Below are 16,930 nucleotides of genomic sequence, written 5' to 3' on the forward strand. Positions count from 1 at the left end.
CAAATCACAATTTTATCAACACCGAGGTCACAACGAAATATACCCTTTATACATCTGTCGCAATAAAATTACATGTAACTTTGATTGAATATAGAAAAAGTTGGATGGGTTGTATATATCAAAGGTCTGACATAGAAAAACAAATAACAACAATAAACTGAATACAAGTATCCCTTCAAGAGATAACGAAGAATATTAAATAAATACCTATAACAATGTCAGCCTCCCAAAATTCATCTTCTGAAAGTCCGATTCTACCACCACACACTTCGTCAAGCATCAACGCACCTCCATCCACGGGCTCTTCTCAAGGATATGATGGAGTACCCAATTCAGCTGACATAGGAGAACAAGGTATGAGTGATCCATTACAAGGCTCACCAGCCCCTCGGCAGCAGCAACAGCCAAATACATCTGAATCCACATCCAATAGACCAAATATGAATCGTGCAAGAACAGGTACAGTAGGTAGAAGAAGACAAGTTTCGATATTACCTCCAATCACGACAGCTGCATTGGGTGATCTAAGTGAGAACCATCCATCTCCACCACCGTCAAATGGAAGTACAGGAAGAAGAAGAGCACATACAGTTGGAGTTAGTATGAAGCCTAGATTACGTATACCATCAGATTTCACATCTCCAAATGATAACATAAATGATGAAAGATCTGATAGATTAGCACCTTTAAATTCTATTAAGAGAACAAGCGGCTCTCAAAATGTAGATCTAGAATCTGGCTTAGGGCCAGATGGTATAGCCGAGACTGATTTAAGTAGAAGGTCAAGAGCTAGATCAAGTTCAAATGCAAGTAGAAGAAGTATAGGTTCAGCTGGAAGAAGAAATAGAAGACCAAGTACCCCGGTTGAATTTGATATAGGTGGGAATAAAGATGGTTCATCTGAAAGTCATCAATTGGATGATGAATTGGTTGGATTGTTAGATGTCATTGATCCTCAGGTAGCGACAGGTAAATTCAAATACACCATTATGAAGTTATCAAAGATGCCAAACTGATAATAACGGTTATCATAGTCAATCATCTTCAAAATATGACCAATTCAGTCTTGGTGCCGCATTTACCACAATTATGGAAAAGAAGACCTGAAGTACAAATACCTCATACGCCAAGTGATACTTCGTTATCGTGAGTCATCAAGCTATAAGCATGTCTGCGGTTCGAATTGGTGCTTACCATCTGGATTAGCTCAATGAACAGACCATATGAGACTTCTACTCAAACCCGCCAAAGATCCGCTACGACACGTTCTAGAAAAGGATCAATATCAAGACTGTTCACTGGTCGACAAGCTGGAGAAGATGGATCGGGATCAACGACCGAACCAAGTCAAGCTGATTGGGGACGTGTGCAACCTATACCTATACCTGAAGAACCACTTTCACCTATTCGTGAAGGTCAAGGAAAAAGAAGAGGGAGTGATGAATATACATATACTGTTGATGAAGGTACACCATTAAATACCATTCAACAGGGATCACCACATGCGATACAAAGAGAAGAGATGGAAGAAGATATAGAAGATATAAAAGAAGATCATCAATTAGATAGACATGTTAAACACATTTTAAGACAAAATAGGAAAGATAAAGCTAAAAGGATGTTAAAAGGTTTATGGACTTTTGTTAAAACTCCAATGGGTTTCATAACGGCGATTTATGGTTTCCTAGTGGTCTTTTGGGGTGCAGCTATCGTTTTGTTCTTATTAGGTTGGATACCTACTAACAGTAAAAACACACAAGATGTCTGGGTCGGTAAGTCAAATTTAGATCTATTCCACTTTCTTGAACGTCCTTATTCTGCCCATCCGATATCCTTGTCCTTCATCGTGTCGCTTTAGCCTACCTGCTGCTTCAAAGCCACGTTTACATACATACCCACCCTTTTCAAAATATCGCTAACACTTTCATGATCCATTTTAGAAATCTCCTCTCAAATCGAAAATGGTTTGTTCACCGTAACAGGTATAGGTTTAATCCCGTGGCGGGTTATTGATACGTATCGTAAGTCTCGACAACATTTTCACTATTAATACTCTGTAATGTAACCCATCATTGTCATCGTGACAATCTAACGGATAGCATCTAATTCAATGATTACTCTCAACTATTGTAGGAATGTCGGTCATCTGGACATTAAAAAATAGAGATCAAAGGTTAAGAAAGAAAATGGGTTTACCTAAAATTGAAGATGAGAATGATTTGCCTGATCCTGAATTAATAAAAGATTATTGTTTTGTGAGTTTGTCAATCCACCTCTGAATATCACCTATCCATCTTCTCACATTCTCGCTTTTCTTCGCTCAAACGAGGAAACACTTATACTGATAATCCTTATATCTGGTTACATTCAGGTATTATCTGAAAAAGATCAAAAGAATTTAAGATATCAACAAGATAAATTCGCAATTTCACAAACATGGTATAGAGCTCATGCTACAGCTACACATAAAGCTTTCCCAATGAAGTTTGCGTTATGGAATACTATTGTAAGTTTCCAGTAATGTATTTGCAACGCTTCCTTCTATACTGATATTATGATCTACCTCTGTAGTTAATGGACGGTAATTCATTCTTTCAATGGTAAGTTCCAATCTTTATACCTTGCGAAACCGTTGCAAATGCACGGCACTAACAAATGTCTTGCTCAATTACGATTTAGCTTGTTATGGTGAGCTATTCAGAGTACTAGGAGGATGGCATGTAAAATAACATTAGCTGACAATCTTGTTTCTCTCCTCAGCGGTACTATGTGGGGGTTGAGTGAGTGTAGTTTGTTACGTACCGGATATGATTTTGAGTAGGAATCTAATAGCAATCTTTCATCCGGAACAGATCGACACCAAAGACCAGCTTGGACAACAGGTTGTTTGATCCCACTTTCCTTCTTGTGTGGTATTGGGTGAGTGCCATGTTTACGAAAATTTAATACAGATGCAGTGTTTCCATCTTCAATTTCTGTAACCATAATGGAGAAAATAGCTAAAATTCAATCACTCTTTCTTGTCTTCGTGATATCCTAGAGCGGCAGTATTGATTTGGCAAGGATCAGCACGAACCAAAAAATCAGCATTGGTGTCCAAGAAGTTGAGGGCTGCTTTGAATGTACCTGTAGCGATCGGTATTCCAAGATCATCAGATGGAACTGTATTAAACTCTACAACAAATAAAGCAAATGCAACTGATTTACCTCTATACAAAACTGAAAGCCCTCAAAAGAATAGCGGAGCAGGTGGAAATAGAAGAACTACCATTAGTTTTGCTCATGTAAATAACGAGGGCGAAAATCAAAATCAAATTAGGCAAAATGACTCTAGAAATAGAGGAGTCACCATTGCTTCTCCTGAAAGTAGACCAAAACAACTTGATTTAGATTTAGGTCTAGGTCAGGTTATTGATGCGAATGAGCATGTCAACGGTGATTTAGCTGAAAAATATAATCACGAAGATATAGCTATGAAAGAAGTGAGATGAGACAAGTCATTGGAACAGATCAGTTGTATTTCTCATAAATCTTTGTACGACGGTTTGAATTTATTTATAGTATATTTCGAATCAGCAGAAAGGCTGATTAGTAACAGTAACAAATTTGATCAAATGGTGAACTTGCTATTCTTGTACATGACATATCATTCTGTTTCTTACAATCTATATACAACTTATCACACATTTTAGTAATGCCACTACCACTATAAAATATCAATATACATTACTTCCTACTACGAATCGCTTTACTGTATCTTTCTCAGATCTACATACTTTTCGGGTATCTCACAATTTCGCTTTATTCTCTGATTTTGTAATTTCCAACCATTGATCAACTAATTCACCAACTTCTTTCGAAATACCTAAACTCGCTTGATATCCTGCAGGACCAATACCATAAGCATGAATGACATGAACCTTTCTACTATTCCTCCCATCTTTTGTATCAAGTTTTCCTTTTTCTGGTAATAATAATATATTTTCATCTTCTTTAGAGTTTGATGATGATGATGATGATGATAAATTATATTCATTTAATTCACATCTTAAACCATTTTTTCTTGCAGGTCTTAAACCAATATTATGTGAAATTATATTAATATCTTTAATACAACCTTTACCTTTTTTATTATCTAATAAAGGACATAATTTATAACAATTTTTTAAAATTTCATTTTGAATATTGAAATTAATATCTGTTGACCAATTATTAAGTAAAAATAATCCACCTAAAATACAATGATTTTCATTTCCTGGTCTAGGTATAATATATGTTGATAATCCATTATGATTATTATTTGTACTATTATTGTCAGATGAACTAGATAAATCTTTAAAACTATAACATGTTTTTACATCAGGAGCTTTAACTAAAATAGTTTGACCTTTAATTGGAAAACAATTTAAATCTTTTACACCTAATAAAGATTTTGATCCTAATCCACTTGAATTTATAACTAAATTAACTTTACCAAACAAAGGTAAATTATATAATTCATTTAAAGATGAAACTCTAAATTTAATTATTGGTACACCGTTTGATCTTAAATTATTTGCTAAATGTTTTAAATATAATGGTGTATTTAAAGTAAACGTTTGAAATGTTGCTCCATATTCATATCTTGAAGGTAATTCTTCACGAGTTAATTCTCGATACTATTATCTCATATATAGTAGAATAATCGATCAATATCAGATTCTCCTGATACCAATCATTGTATACTATACATATACACTCACCTCTAACAATTCCTTCTCCTCTTTATACCATGGATGTTCTAATTTACCATTAAAATAACCTATATGTGATCTTCTTTCACAAAAATCTGGATTCGTTTTAGATAATTTTAAAAATTCTTTATATGTATATACATCTCTTTTCTCTTCTTTTGGATCCGTCGCAAATGAATGCCAATTTGCGCCCTTTAAATTTAAAAAATAATAACAATTAGTGTTAATTGATGACAATATTAACAATAATATCATTCAAGACATGATAGAAATCAATAAGAAATTTCCCATAATCATCATTTGATTAACTAATATCTGAAAATACAAAGATATTTACGGTACACCGATACATGAATAAATGAATAAAATAGACCAAAACCAAACTCACTGCCCAAGGACTTGCAAATCCTGTTGAATCTATATCTTCAGGTAAATCTTTACCTACTAAAGCTATCTTTAAACCTTTCTTTTGTAATTCTGTAGCTATTGATAAACCGAGAACTGTGTGTAGTAAATTAGCTTAGCATACTTGTCCAGTCAATAGTATTCGATTTATGGTCCATCAGAATTACCGTTCTAGGTCTACCGAGCGACGTGAACGATCTCAATGTTGATAAGGATACAATGAACGCTATCAAGAAACTTACTTCCACAGCCTAGAATCACAGCATCGTAATTACCTGACTTTGTACCTGAGTTCATTTTACTCCTGTAAACAAAAAAGATGGTTCTCTGCAAATCTCTTGACGATACAATATTCAAGTGATCGTACTCAAGAGGACAACAATGATTATGAAGTGACAATATAGATAAACCTAACCCCAACCTCAATATAACTACACTTGATTCATACCCTTCTGTAGTATTGTTGCGCTTGACGCTCATGTCTATCTCTGAGCGACAATCATATCGGACTTATCCGAAGTTAGGAACGTGATTTTCAGATATCATTAATTTAATCACCTTCAGAGCAGAAAGACCAGTTACTAGCTCTGTTTTGCTGAGATAGTATAGTAAACCCTTGTACAGTATATCGAAGCTATGCAATTAGAATGATTAGTAGTGTATGATCTTTCCAATCAGTATATTATTGACTGGTCATTATATAGTCGACAGAAAATACCCTTGCTTGGTCATAACAAAGACAGCCGCAATGTTGACGCGTTTAAAACATGAGTAAGAAAACAAGTACTTGATCGAAAATATGAAACGCGCAAAGATAACCCCTTGTTTCCTACGTGTGTTCTTTTAACTTTATTGTTCTTTCTCCATCCCACAAATGGTACCTCGAATACCCATACAGCATTACAAAACACTTACAAGTGACTATAGATGAAACGTAACAATACTAATGATCTTATTTTGTTTGGGTTTAAGGGATAGAGAATAGGTACAGAACCAAAAAGAGATTGTTTCGGTTTAATATAGGATGTATGGAAATGTCATCAATGATATGGTCCAATGTGAGCTATACGAAAGATAGGATCGTCGAGGTGAGCATGGAATATCTATAGTAACATCTACAAAAGAAGCTCGTCAATGTTTACAAATCACTTATTATTGATGATCATTGCCTCAACACTCACGGATGATCTCAGCGTGCTTATAATATACGCATTGACCTTCAATCAAAAACACTAAAACAGTAACGCATTGATCGCCTTTGAAATAAGATTACTCTAAGCGTCTAGATCCTTTGAGTTTTTATTCTCACTCTTATGGATTGTACAGTATTCGTTTCAGCTCGACAACACCTTCACCTCCTCTCTCACTTAGAGCACCATACTATCGTTCACTTTACAATTCTTTCCAACATATCCTTCAATAACGTGTTCTCAACGTCATTTATCGATCGACATTGCTTTTTATCAGCATCACAAAACTCTACATTGCACACAGTCATCGGGTTGTACTTTGACCTTGCCACTTCGACCCAGAATAACAAGAAGTAATCATACATTCGTGCTGCACGATCCTTTAAACATATTGTCCTTTGTTAACGTATACCTAGTGGGCTGGAAACATCATCATAGAATCTTTACCTTACAAATAACAAATTGACTAGAAACAATAGTGGAATCGAATTATTAGCATCAAAAGCAGGTCTGACAATCCTTGGAAACCTTTAACAGATGCCCTCAATATTCTCTCGATCAGCTTCAACACCCAAGAAAAGTAAATTACCACCTACACCTCCCGTTTCAAATCCTTTTACGCCTGATCAACGTCGAGTAGCTTCAACAAGTGGTGGTCAGAGTCAAGGATATGGTATAGGAGAATTCGGTACTGTGCCAAATGGAGGGTCAAGGTAAGCTGTCATTATCATATTTTATCTCAGCTGACAGGTATGTCACTTACAGCAGGACATTGCCGAATCGACCCACTCAGCCATTGACCCCACCTCAATCACCTCCTGATGACTCACCTCCTCTGCTTCCACCTAAATTCACTTTCTTACCAACTCATATCGCCCCCCACACTACTTCTAGCAAATCAGTCGATTCTTTCTCATACCATTCCGATGAAGTCACAGGTCTAAGACAATATGGTTTCTTAGGTGGGATAGGAAGTAAAGTGACTATCGGTTTATCACAAGCTGGCAAATTACTGGAATCGGTCAGTGCGGAGTTGATAGAAAGAGGTGAGCTAAACCTTCTACAAAGACATGTAGATGAAGGATTATAGCTGACTTGTTATAATACCAGGTTTGACTACTCCTATGCTGTTTTCCAACCAAGCATTAGAACTCAGTCAACCGAGAACCAAAGTTCTTATCCAGGCTTATCTAGACACATTGACGTGAGTTAAGTTTTCACTATCTCGTGACCTACCAGCTGATATTGCATCTGGGCAGATCAAACTCGAGATCAAAACAGGACAGTTTTAGACAGGATATCAAGTTCGCTAAAGAGCAAGAATTGGCTTGGTTATTACGGTGGGCTCTGAGCCGAATTACTAGAATCAGAGAAGGTGTCAGAGAAATTTGCCATGGTGTGCTAGAATGGGACGCCTACGAAGAATTCAGAGGAAGAGAAAGGGGTGAGCTGAATCTCGAGTTGTCCTACATCTCGATCAAGCTGACTGTCATATACTACCGACATAGCTGCTGGCTATCCGACAGACGCATTCCCCTTCCTAGCTCATATACTGACCTACGAGGTGTACAACCTCATCATCACCCCACTATTCCATCTGCTGTCTAAATTCGCGGCTCATTCCCATCTTTCCGGCTTGACGCCGCATGCCTTATCATCACTTTTCGCGCCTCTGCTGTTCAATGTCCCGACGTCCTGCTCAGCCATGGCAGCACATGCAACATACGTACGAGCAGCGTCTGCTACTGAACATCTTCTTCTCGCCTATATCAGATCTACCAGTGCAAACAGCTCGTTAGGATTAGCGGATCTTCCTTTCAGATTGAAAGAATGGGTCACAGGATATCCAGCTATGGTAGCTTCCGATGGGGATCTGGCCAGAGGTGGACCTAGGAAAGGAGCACGTGTGGTACGATGTGAACGGGCTACTAGAACTGTTAGGGCATATTCGAAAGATTTAATTTCTCAAGCTGAATTGTGGGCTGAAGATCTACCTTTCGAGGACAAATGGGCAGCATGGGAAAGGTTAACATGGAAAGCTAGAAGAGGTGATATTAGTGGGCCTAAAGTTTCCACGGCATATAGAAGAAGAATGATGGTCAAAGAAAATTTACCCTTGCCTACATTCTCCACTAGTGAAGGAAGACCGATATCATATGGTAGTGCTCCAAAACCTTCTTTAGAAACGGGTTTTGGAGTAGGAGGACCAGTCGAAAGAAGTAAGAAAGGTAGAATCCCAGAAGATGAAAATGAAGATGGTAGATTTTCAAGTTTAGCAGGAAAAGAATGGAGTATGTTTGAAGAAGGTGGTTTCGACGCTCCTCTGCTAGCTACTACAAGTGGTGGAAAAAGTGATATCAAAAACAGATTACAATTTGATTTGACTGAAAGTGCTAAAATGGTAAGCAATATCACTCATCTAGCTGAATTCCTCTTCTGAAAGGTATCAGCTAAGTCGACGTGTACTATATAGAGTATATCGGAAAGAAGACGTACAATGGATTGGACGGAATTTGCTTCACCTTCAGGAGGATTTTACCGTACTGAAGAAGCGTTAGATGTATCTTTGAGTTTTGCAGCACCTATAGAAAAAGAAATTACCGATTGGCCAAAAGAACGTGACGAATTAAGAAAAAGATTACATAAGTCGCAAAAAGATTCAATACCTTTTAATTACGATACAAAACCTTGTATTGGTCCAAATGCTTTACAAGATTCAAATGCTAGGACAGATAATTTAGGTAGAGTTTACATTGAAGAAGCTTTCGTTGATTGTTGGGCAGATTTCATTATTGGTACAAACTGGATGGATAGAGAAGAATTAACTTTTAGAGAAGTTAATTGGGCTCTGGTAAGCTACCTTTATGATGGTTCTCATTGAGTATAGCTTATTCGATGTTGACGATAATTATAGATTGAGTATAAAGCGAAACCATCAAGGATCGATCCTAGAGTACAAGATAATGATCCTTTAGGTGACCCGAGGAAGACCGAGTTGTATTTTCTGTTCGAGGAATGGGTTCCTCCGGTATGTTTCCACGTATTGTTTGTCTATATTCTGTAATCTGCAATAGCTCATGCTGATTCGCATGTATGGTTATAATTAGGAATACCAACAAGCACTATTAACTCCTGCTCAGAAGAAATCAGCTTTCACACTATTTTCCCCCAAAAATAAAAAACGTAATCAGATTGTTCCTTCGGAAAGTGTTAAGACGAGAATTGGACAAGGATGGGGAGAAGAAGATTTCGATAAAATGTTATTACACAGAGAACAAACGAGGAAGATCAGTTTGAGTAATGCTTCTGATCAACCTCATGCTTCAGTATGGCATATGACACCTGATACGTCCATACCTACCTCACCTGAAAGACCAATCCAGAGAACTAGGTCAGGCGGAAGGGATGAAAAACGACATCTACCCATGACAGATTTGAACACAGATTCAAAGAATGCAGGATTCTTTTTTGGCTCTGCTAAGAAATCCGTCGTGAGAAGAGTCAAATCAAATGACAGTAAAGAAGCAAAAGATAGATTCAGTAGGAAAGAAAAGAAAAACCAAAAAGAACAAGATATCGATTTTGAGTTACATTCTGCAAGTGGTATTAGTAGTTCTGAACCAAGTCCAAAGGATAAAGATGGTCAAAATTCTACTAGTGCCGGAAAGAAGAAAGATGATGATAAATGGATGGGTAAGTTTAGCTAACTGGGGAGCCATATTCAGCATCACATTAGCTGACTTTCTATGCTTCCAGATAATCTGGTTGCCAATGGAGCAAGAAGAATGGATAGACAAGATGCTCTACCACCTATACCTACTAAACAAGGGGAACCGATGGGATTACCAGTATCGCCTCGTCCTCCAACTACTCAACCTTCAATCTTGCATGATCAACATACTCCGCCTCAAGAAAAAGTTTCTTCAGACGAAGAACTTACTCCTAAGCCTATCGAGAGACAGCACTCTCTCAGAAGAAAGGCCGTTCCATTCGATGACGAGCATCTTGGTGAACAATCCCAATCTATTCCATCAGTATCTCAAGCATTGACCTATTCAAATCTTCAAGCACACCAGAACAATCAAAGGTTTGAGAATATAGATGATGGAACAGGAAGACCAAAACTTTTAGCTCCTATACCTATAAGAGAAAGAGACACTCGGCATGACACGATTCATGGAATAGTGGATCAATATAATCGTGACTCTATCCGATCTGACACTGATCCAGAACAAGAACCATATGATGGACTTGAGCCGCCAATCACCGTCGCGAAAGAAAAAGGATACTTTGATCAAGATCATCAAGCTGAATTACCTCCAGCACAAGATCGACTGAGTGTTGACTCGAGATTTGATGATGTTCCTACTGAAGAAGATTCTTTCGGTACAGAACTGGAACCTCCCCAGTTAGATAAAGGTTTGATATTTGATTTGACACCTGGAAGAGAACCTAGTCCTGCTAGATATAAACATGGTGAACCACTTCAGTTTGGTGAGTACAGCTGACTTCTTGACGGTTTCTACTTCAAGGACGAATAGCTATTGTGACGCTAACATAAGAACATTGTCTTTCTTTGCAGTTGGAGAAGAACCTGAAGAAGAAGAGGATTATCATTTTCAATATAGACCGAGCAGGTTGAATTGAGTGGAGAGACCTAGTCATATTTTTCTTTTTGCCATATTTGCCCTTGTTACATATAGTCTTGACCTTTCTTGCTTGTTACATGTTTTCAATAATCAATTGTACAACCTATCTATGCTCAACCCTGTTATCACACAAATCTCATACATACAATATCTAGATGATAATTGATACAAACAATGTATATAATGCATATTGTTTTGTGTTTATATAAACCGTATGATTATCACCTTATATGGGTAACTCTTATAAATTACCGGATCATTCGCTCTTTCACGCTGTATCACAGCGTTAACGTTGATCTTTCATTTTCGGTTTGCGTTTGGTCGTTGAATGCACTTTCAATTAGGTCATTTAGTTACAAATTGTACCTATAACTATCACCGAAGCAGATAGCCTTCGCATTCAACTCACGGTATCTGTATTACCACGCTCAACTGTCCCAGCATAAATAATACCAAAATAGAATCGAAATGGATATAGACGATGATGATGCCTTTCTTTACGGTGATGAATCACCACCAAAGCCTGAAGTCTCTTTACCTCCTGCGGTTGAAGGTGAGTATCATGCTTGGTTTGTAAATCCTATGATGATTCGGTCAAAATTGTTCGTGAAAAATTAACTCTTAATTCTTAATTCTTGAACAGTAAAAGCGGAATCAAGTGTTCCTCCTGTATCAGCTCCTGCTCAACCTGTAGCATCAAGTTCGAGTGTGATTACCGATAATATAAGTTCTTCTATGGCAGCGTAAGTTGTGCTTCTATCATCACTACAGAAGATCGGATATATACCATGATACTGACTCTTCCGCTTGTGAACATTGATAGCTCTTTAGCTGCATATGGTATGGAACCATCTTCTACGACAGTAGATAATCCTGAAGATGGTGGAGTTGAAGAAGAAGAAGAAGAAGGTGAAGAGGATGAAGATGATTCAGATGAAGATTCAGATGATGATATAAAAGTTGTATTTACTGGTCAAAATCAACGTACTCTAGATCTGAGGTGAGTAGTTTCATTAATCAAATGAGCGGAACTCTGAAATAGGCACTAATCCTTCTTTTCCACAAAAGGAAACCTCAAACTGCACCGTCAAATGTTATTGGAATAGGTAAATGGGCACATACAAGTACAGGTACTGCCCCTCCTCCTGTAGCTGCTACTTCTACTCCTACTCCGACTCCTGCTCCAGGTCCAGTTACACCACAACAACTACAAACACCTTCAAAGCGTAAGTTAAAACCTTCCCTTATTTTGGAGGATTAGCAGCTGATATCGCTACAATAATAGCTATACAACCTACAGCTAATCAGACTACAGAATATACACCTACATCAAGACCTGGAACTACTCAACCTCCTTCAGTTCCAGGACCATTAATGAATCCACCAATATCCAATACACCTGCAGGAACAGAATCTCAAATTATCTTACAACAACAACCACAACCTGGTTCAAATGGAATATTAGATATAATAAATGGACAACCACCAATAAATCCTGGATTACCTAAATCTGATTTACCTCCTGTATCTTCATCATCATTTATAACTTTACAATCATCCAATTCATCCAATCAACAACAACAGATACAACAAAATAAAGGAAAATTACAAATAGGAAATGATCCAAATAATCCAACAGGTATAATACCTTCAACAGGTCAAAGTGTTTTTGAAATAGATATGACGCAATTTGAAAATTCAGGTCAACCTTGGAGAAAACCTGGTTCTTCTTTATCAGATTATTTTAATTTCGGTTTTGATGAATTCACTTATCCAAAATATTTAAAATACAAATCTGATATGGAAAAAGGTCGTACGGCTCTAGTAAGTTTAGACGTTTCCTGATAATTGATTCGTGCATTTGATATATGATTCTTATTGATCCGGTGCTTGCTCAAAACAGATGAACCTTCCACCTATGGCACAACTCCCACCAGATATAGCGAATTTATTACATTTACAAGGCCCTTCACTCCAACAACAGCATAATATGCAGTTTAATCCAATGGCCGCACAGCAACAACAACAACAGCAGCAGCAGCAAATGCAAATGATGGCAAACCAAATTCAACAACAAATGGGTATGATGAATCCACAAATGCAAGCTCAGATGCAACAAATGATGGCTATGCAGGGTTTGGATTTGAATATGATGAATCAAGGTGGTGGTGGTGGTGGTGGACCTCCATTTGGTTTGTCAAATCAGAATCAAAATCAAGGTATGATGCAACAACCTCAAATGCAAGCACTGGGACAAGGACAACAGCAGCAGGGCATGGGTCAACAACCTCAGAATGTGATGAGACCAGGTGAGCTCACACTTTCCCGCTAACCTTAGCGGGAAGAAATAAGCTGATGCGTATTTCAATCAGGTCAAAATGCTAGACCTAACATGACACCGACACCTCAACCTGGAAATAACGAACCGCCAGAAGCTGGAGAAGAAATAGTGAAACAGGAGGAAGGAATTGAAGTGAGTTATCGCTCGGTTATCTTGATTGATTATGCGCAAACTGATGCTTCTGCTGATGTACGTGCAGAACGGGGGAGAGACACCAGAGATACAGGCTCAAGGACAGATGGGAAATCCAGCGATCAGAGGACGTATGCCTGTACGAGGTGTGCCAATTAGAGGAGTGCCTTTACGCGGACGAGGTGCTGGTGCGTGAAGGTTTCTGTTCATGCATTTCAATGTAATTAGTGCGGTGCGTATGCAGGTAGCTGAGAATCTCCATCTTTATTAGCGGTTCCACTAGGACCTCGAGCAGGTTTCGCTGCCCCAACGGGACCTAAAGCAGGTAGATTTAGAGATAAAGATAAAGTAGATACTTCAGGTGCTGGCTCTTTAGATTATGGAGCAAGTGAAGGTGGTGGTGGAAATGATTCCGACGCCCCGACCGTCAAATCTGAAAGAAGCATCTCACGTCAAGATAGAGATCAAAGTCAAGACCAAGGTCTAGGTCAAGAGTACGACGAACAGGATCAGAATGAAGAACACGGATCCAAGACAAATTCAAGATCACAATCTCAAGTCAGATCAAGAAGTCAATCACAACAATCTAGAGATAGAGATAGTAGAGACAATAGAGATCGATCAGCAAGTCCATCAACAAAGGGGAAAAGTAGTAGAAGAAGTTCCAGGAGAGACAGAGATCAAGGATATGATCATGATGAAGACGACTATTCGTCCGAAGATCACCATTCTGATAGGAGGGAACGTGAACGTGAAAGAGGTTCTGATCGAGATCGAGAACGAGAACGAGAACGAGAACGAGACCGAGAACGGGATAGAGAAAGAGAAAGAGAAAGGGAGAAAAGAAGATCATCAACAAGGACGACTAGAACAAGAGGATCAGAAAAAGATAAAGAAGATACATCAGTGAATAGTGCAAGTAGATCAAAGAGGAAAAGAGAAGAAGGTAGTAGTACAACTGCTACGTTAGGTCCAGGTGGATGGGAAAGTGAAGAAGAGGAAGAAGAAAGAAGGTCTCGGTGAGTTGAAACATTCTAATGGTCAAGCGAAGAGGGCACGAAAGGCATCTTTGCTAATCTTTATGCTCACTTGTATTTCTTGGTAATAGAAGGAAAGCATCACCAGTCGAAGAATCGGAAAAACGTACGAGAAGAAGTAAGAAGAGGTAAATCAACATATACTCGATTTTGGTGTTGTAGATGCCAAAGAAGAACAAAATGCTTGTATCAGTTGAAGGAATCATACAATCGCATTGCTGTATTTAGAGTGTTTTTGTGCAAGATGCATTATGCATTGTCATAACATATCGTGATTATGCTCGTTCATTGTCCAAAAGTATACAGCACTGTATACATCATCAATGATGGGTGATTACAATTCTTTGTCTTTAGCCCATTCATTCAATGATCGCATTATTGATAAACTACCTGATTTGTAACTTCCACCAAACATCAAAGTATGCTAATAAAGTGGAAAAGGAATGTGTGTCAGTTTAATCGATATATAATGATTTGGTAATAAAACAAGTGCTCTGTTCAATTTGCCGGGATCGTACACGATCCTGAAGATAAATGAAGCGATCGGTGAAAACTTACGTTTAAATGATGATATAATTCATATAGCTTTTGTCTTTCATCATAATATGGCTTAGATTTCGGGTGGACTTTATGATATGCTTCATAAAAATCATTTGTGAAGCCTATATATGAACACAAATAGGAAATCCATGTTTTCTTGATGTTAGTTTACCGATCCCATATCAGATAAAACGATAGGATGATCATAATGAACCATGATTACAGCGTATGACTTACCGCCAAACATATGCGTTATACCTAAATCAGCTTCATTATGACCATAATAACTTGCAGGATCAAATATGACTGAAGTTTTACTTATCGTATCATAACCTTTATTACCTGACCATAAATCACCATGTAAAATGACTGGTTTAGGTGATGGTTCAAATGAATGTAATAATAACGGTACTGCTCTTTACGAAGATATCAGTTTATTCGAATCGAATCCAATTATGTTCAGAAGAGTCTACTACCACTTGACCGAGACAGAAAAGAAAATGAAAACTCACTTTTCCTTCATTAATTCCCATTCTTTATTTATAGAATTATCATTTATCCTTTTAACTAAATTACCTAATCTTCTATCTCTATAAAATGTTTCCCAATTTTCTTCATATGTATTATCTTGTTCTGTTATACCACAATGTGTAGGTACGTTAAATCCATATTTACCATTATATGTGATTTCTTCTTCTTCTTCTTCTTGATCCTGTTCATTTGAATTTTGTGGAATTGAATGATGCATTTTTGCTAATTTTTCACCTAATTCTCTTTGTAAATTATACCCTGAAGAGCCTGAAGAAGAAGGACTAGATCCTAATTCGAAATATTGCGTTATCATAGCTGATTCACTTTTACTTTCAGCTTCGTTTACTTTAAATCCAATTATTTTCGGTACTAATCCTTTTTCAAGAAAGCTTGTGGTCCTGTACATAGCTTTTAAACCTTCAATTTCACCTTTCATTTGTTTAACATCATTTTGTACTTTTGTAAAGTACTTTTGTTTTGTAGTAGTATGTAAATATACCCCTCTTGATGAACATTCTTCCAACTCTTTTATTGGAATTGAAGAGGATTCGAATATTTCTTGAATCAATGGATGGAATTTCACCATTTTGATTCCACTTAACGAATAATCTTCTTATATTATTGTTAATCGTGATTAACGCTGACTACTTAATCTTGGATCTTAATATAACATTTCTCTCAAGCTGACCAAAATTTGAACTACAGTCTCTGATATTTATCTTGTCCCAAGATTAATACTAAATTAGTGTTTGACATCATACACCTTTAGCTCTGCGGACATGATAAGTGGAGAACCGTTATCTGTAATACTTACGTAACAAACCACCCAGCACCCAATCTCTTTTTAAGATAACCTCCTCTCCTTTATTACATTCCCTTCAAATAACAAATCTCCTTGCATATATTCATACATCCAACTTTCTACATTGAGATTTGACAAGAAAGTGTCATGGAGCGATGCACTAGCAAAGTGGTCAGAAAGTATGACATGCATATTATACGTAGTGAACTAAGCGAGCCAGCTGTGGATACAATAGATATCCCATTAAGGGTTACAGTGATCAAAGGTGCGCACGTGCAGCGTTATCAGCCAATATAATACTTGATCGTTTTATCAGTGACATACCTCCACCATACTCAATACTTGAATTCCTTATGCCAATAACACCTTGACTACATTATCATCATATCCGACATACAGAGACTCCAACAACATCCATGATCAATTGCATAAGAATATTTCAGTAACATCAAAAGCTGTATAAGCAAAAACAGCCAGCCCAGTGGATTTCAACGTTCTTTGCCTTTCAGCCGGTATAATTAGGTTCAAGATCCGATAAAAGGGAACACGTTCCGAGGATTGATCTCACTT

The 16,930-nt window shown here is 37.5% G+C and overlaps 5 protein-coding genes across 5 annotated transcripts; 3 read left to right on the forward strand and 2 right to left on the reverse strand.

Moving 5' to 3' along the window:
- Positions 1–215: 215 nt before the first annotated feature.
- Positions 216–3,491, forward strand: L201_008082 (uncharacterized protein; the record flags this gene model as incomplete). The annotated part of the gene is made up of 10 exons (XM_066223780.1): positions 216–969; positions 1,035–1,146; positions 1,207–1,772; positions 1,941–2,021; positions 2,134–2,255; positions 2,372–2,506; positions 2,572–2,600; positions 2,761–2,780; positions 2,853–2,919; positions 3,041–3,491. 10 exons carry the CDS (start codon positions 216–218, stop codon positions 3,489–3,491), a joined length of 2,337 nt encoding a protein of 778 aa, XP_066079877.1.
- Positions 3,492–3,788: 297 nt separating this feature from the next.
- On the reverse strand, positions 3,789–5,435 carry L201_008083 (uncharacterized protein; the record flags this gene model as incomplete). The annotated part of the gene is made up of 4 exons (XM_066223781.1): positions 3,789–4,658; positions 4,743–4,925; positions 5,122–5,234; positions 5,381–5,435. The coding sequence occupies 4 exons, from the start codon at positions 5,433–5,435 to the stop codon at positions 3,789–3,791; spliced, it is 1,221 nt and encodes a 406-aa protein (XP_066079878.1).
- A 1,430-nt stretch (positions 5,436–6,865) lies between these two features.
- Positions 6,866–10,975, forward strand: L201_008084 (uncharacterized protein; the record flags this gene model as incomplete). Its single annotated transcript, XM_066223782.1, has 10 exons — positions 6,866–7,041; positions 7,094–7,374; positions 7,439–7,532; positions 7,588–7,772; positions 7,837–8,729; positions 8,802–9,179; positions 9,243–9,356; positions 9,436–10,021; positions 10,085–10,822; positions 10,911–10,975. 10 exons carry the CDS (start codon positions 6,866–6,868, stop codon positions 10,973–10,975), a joined length of 3,510 nt encoding a protein of 1,169 aa, XP_066079879.1.
- Positions 10,976–11,445: 470 nt separating this feature from the next.
- L201_008085 (uncharacterized protein) lies at positions 11,446–14,619 on the forward strand (the record flags this gene model as incomplete). Its single annotated transcript, XM_066223783.1, has 10 exons — positions 11,446–11,530; positions 11,621–11,720; positions 11,801–11,977; positions 12,046–12,203; positions 12,263–12,801; positions 12,881–13,286; positions 13,350–13,450; positions 13,518–13,638; positions 13,722–14,469; positions 14,559–14,619. 10 exons carry the CDS (start codon positions 11,446–11,448, stop codon positions 14,617–14,619), a joined length of 2,496 nt encoding a protein of 831 aa, XP_066079880.1.
- A 202-nt stretch (positions 14,620–14,821) lies between these two features.
- L201_008086 (uncharacterized protein) lies at positions 14,822–16,144 on the reverse strand (the record flags this gene model as incomplete). The annotated part of the gene is made up of 4 exons (XM_066223784.1): positions 14,822–14,911; positions 15,046–15,149; positions 15,265–15,443; positions 15,540–16,144. The coding sequence occupies 4 exons, from the start codon at positions 16,142–16,144 to the stop codon at positions 14,822–14,824; spliced, it is 978 nt and encodes a 325-aa protein (XP_066079881.1).
- Between the last annotated feature and the right edge of the window lie 786 nt (positions 16,145–16,930).

This window comes from Kwoniella dendrophila, chromosome 11, assembly GCF_036810415.1.
Source record: "Kwoniella dendrophila CBS 6074 chromosome 11, complete sequence".
In the NCBI taxonomy this organism is placed as follows: Eukaryota; Fungi; Basidiomycota; class Tremellomycetes; order Tremellales; family Cryptococcaceae; genus Kwoniella; species Kwoniella dendrophila.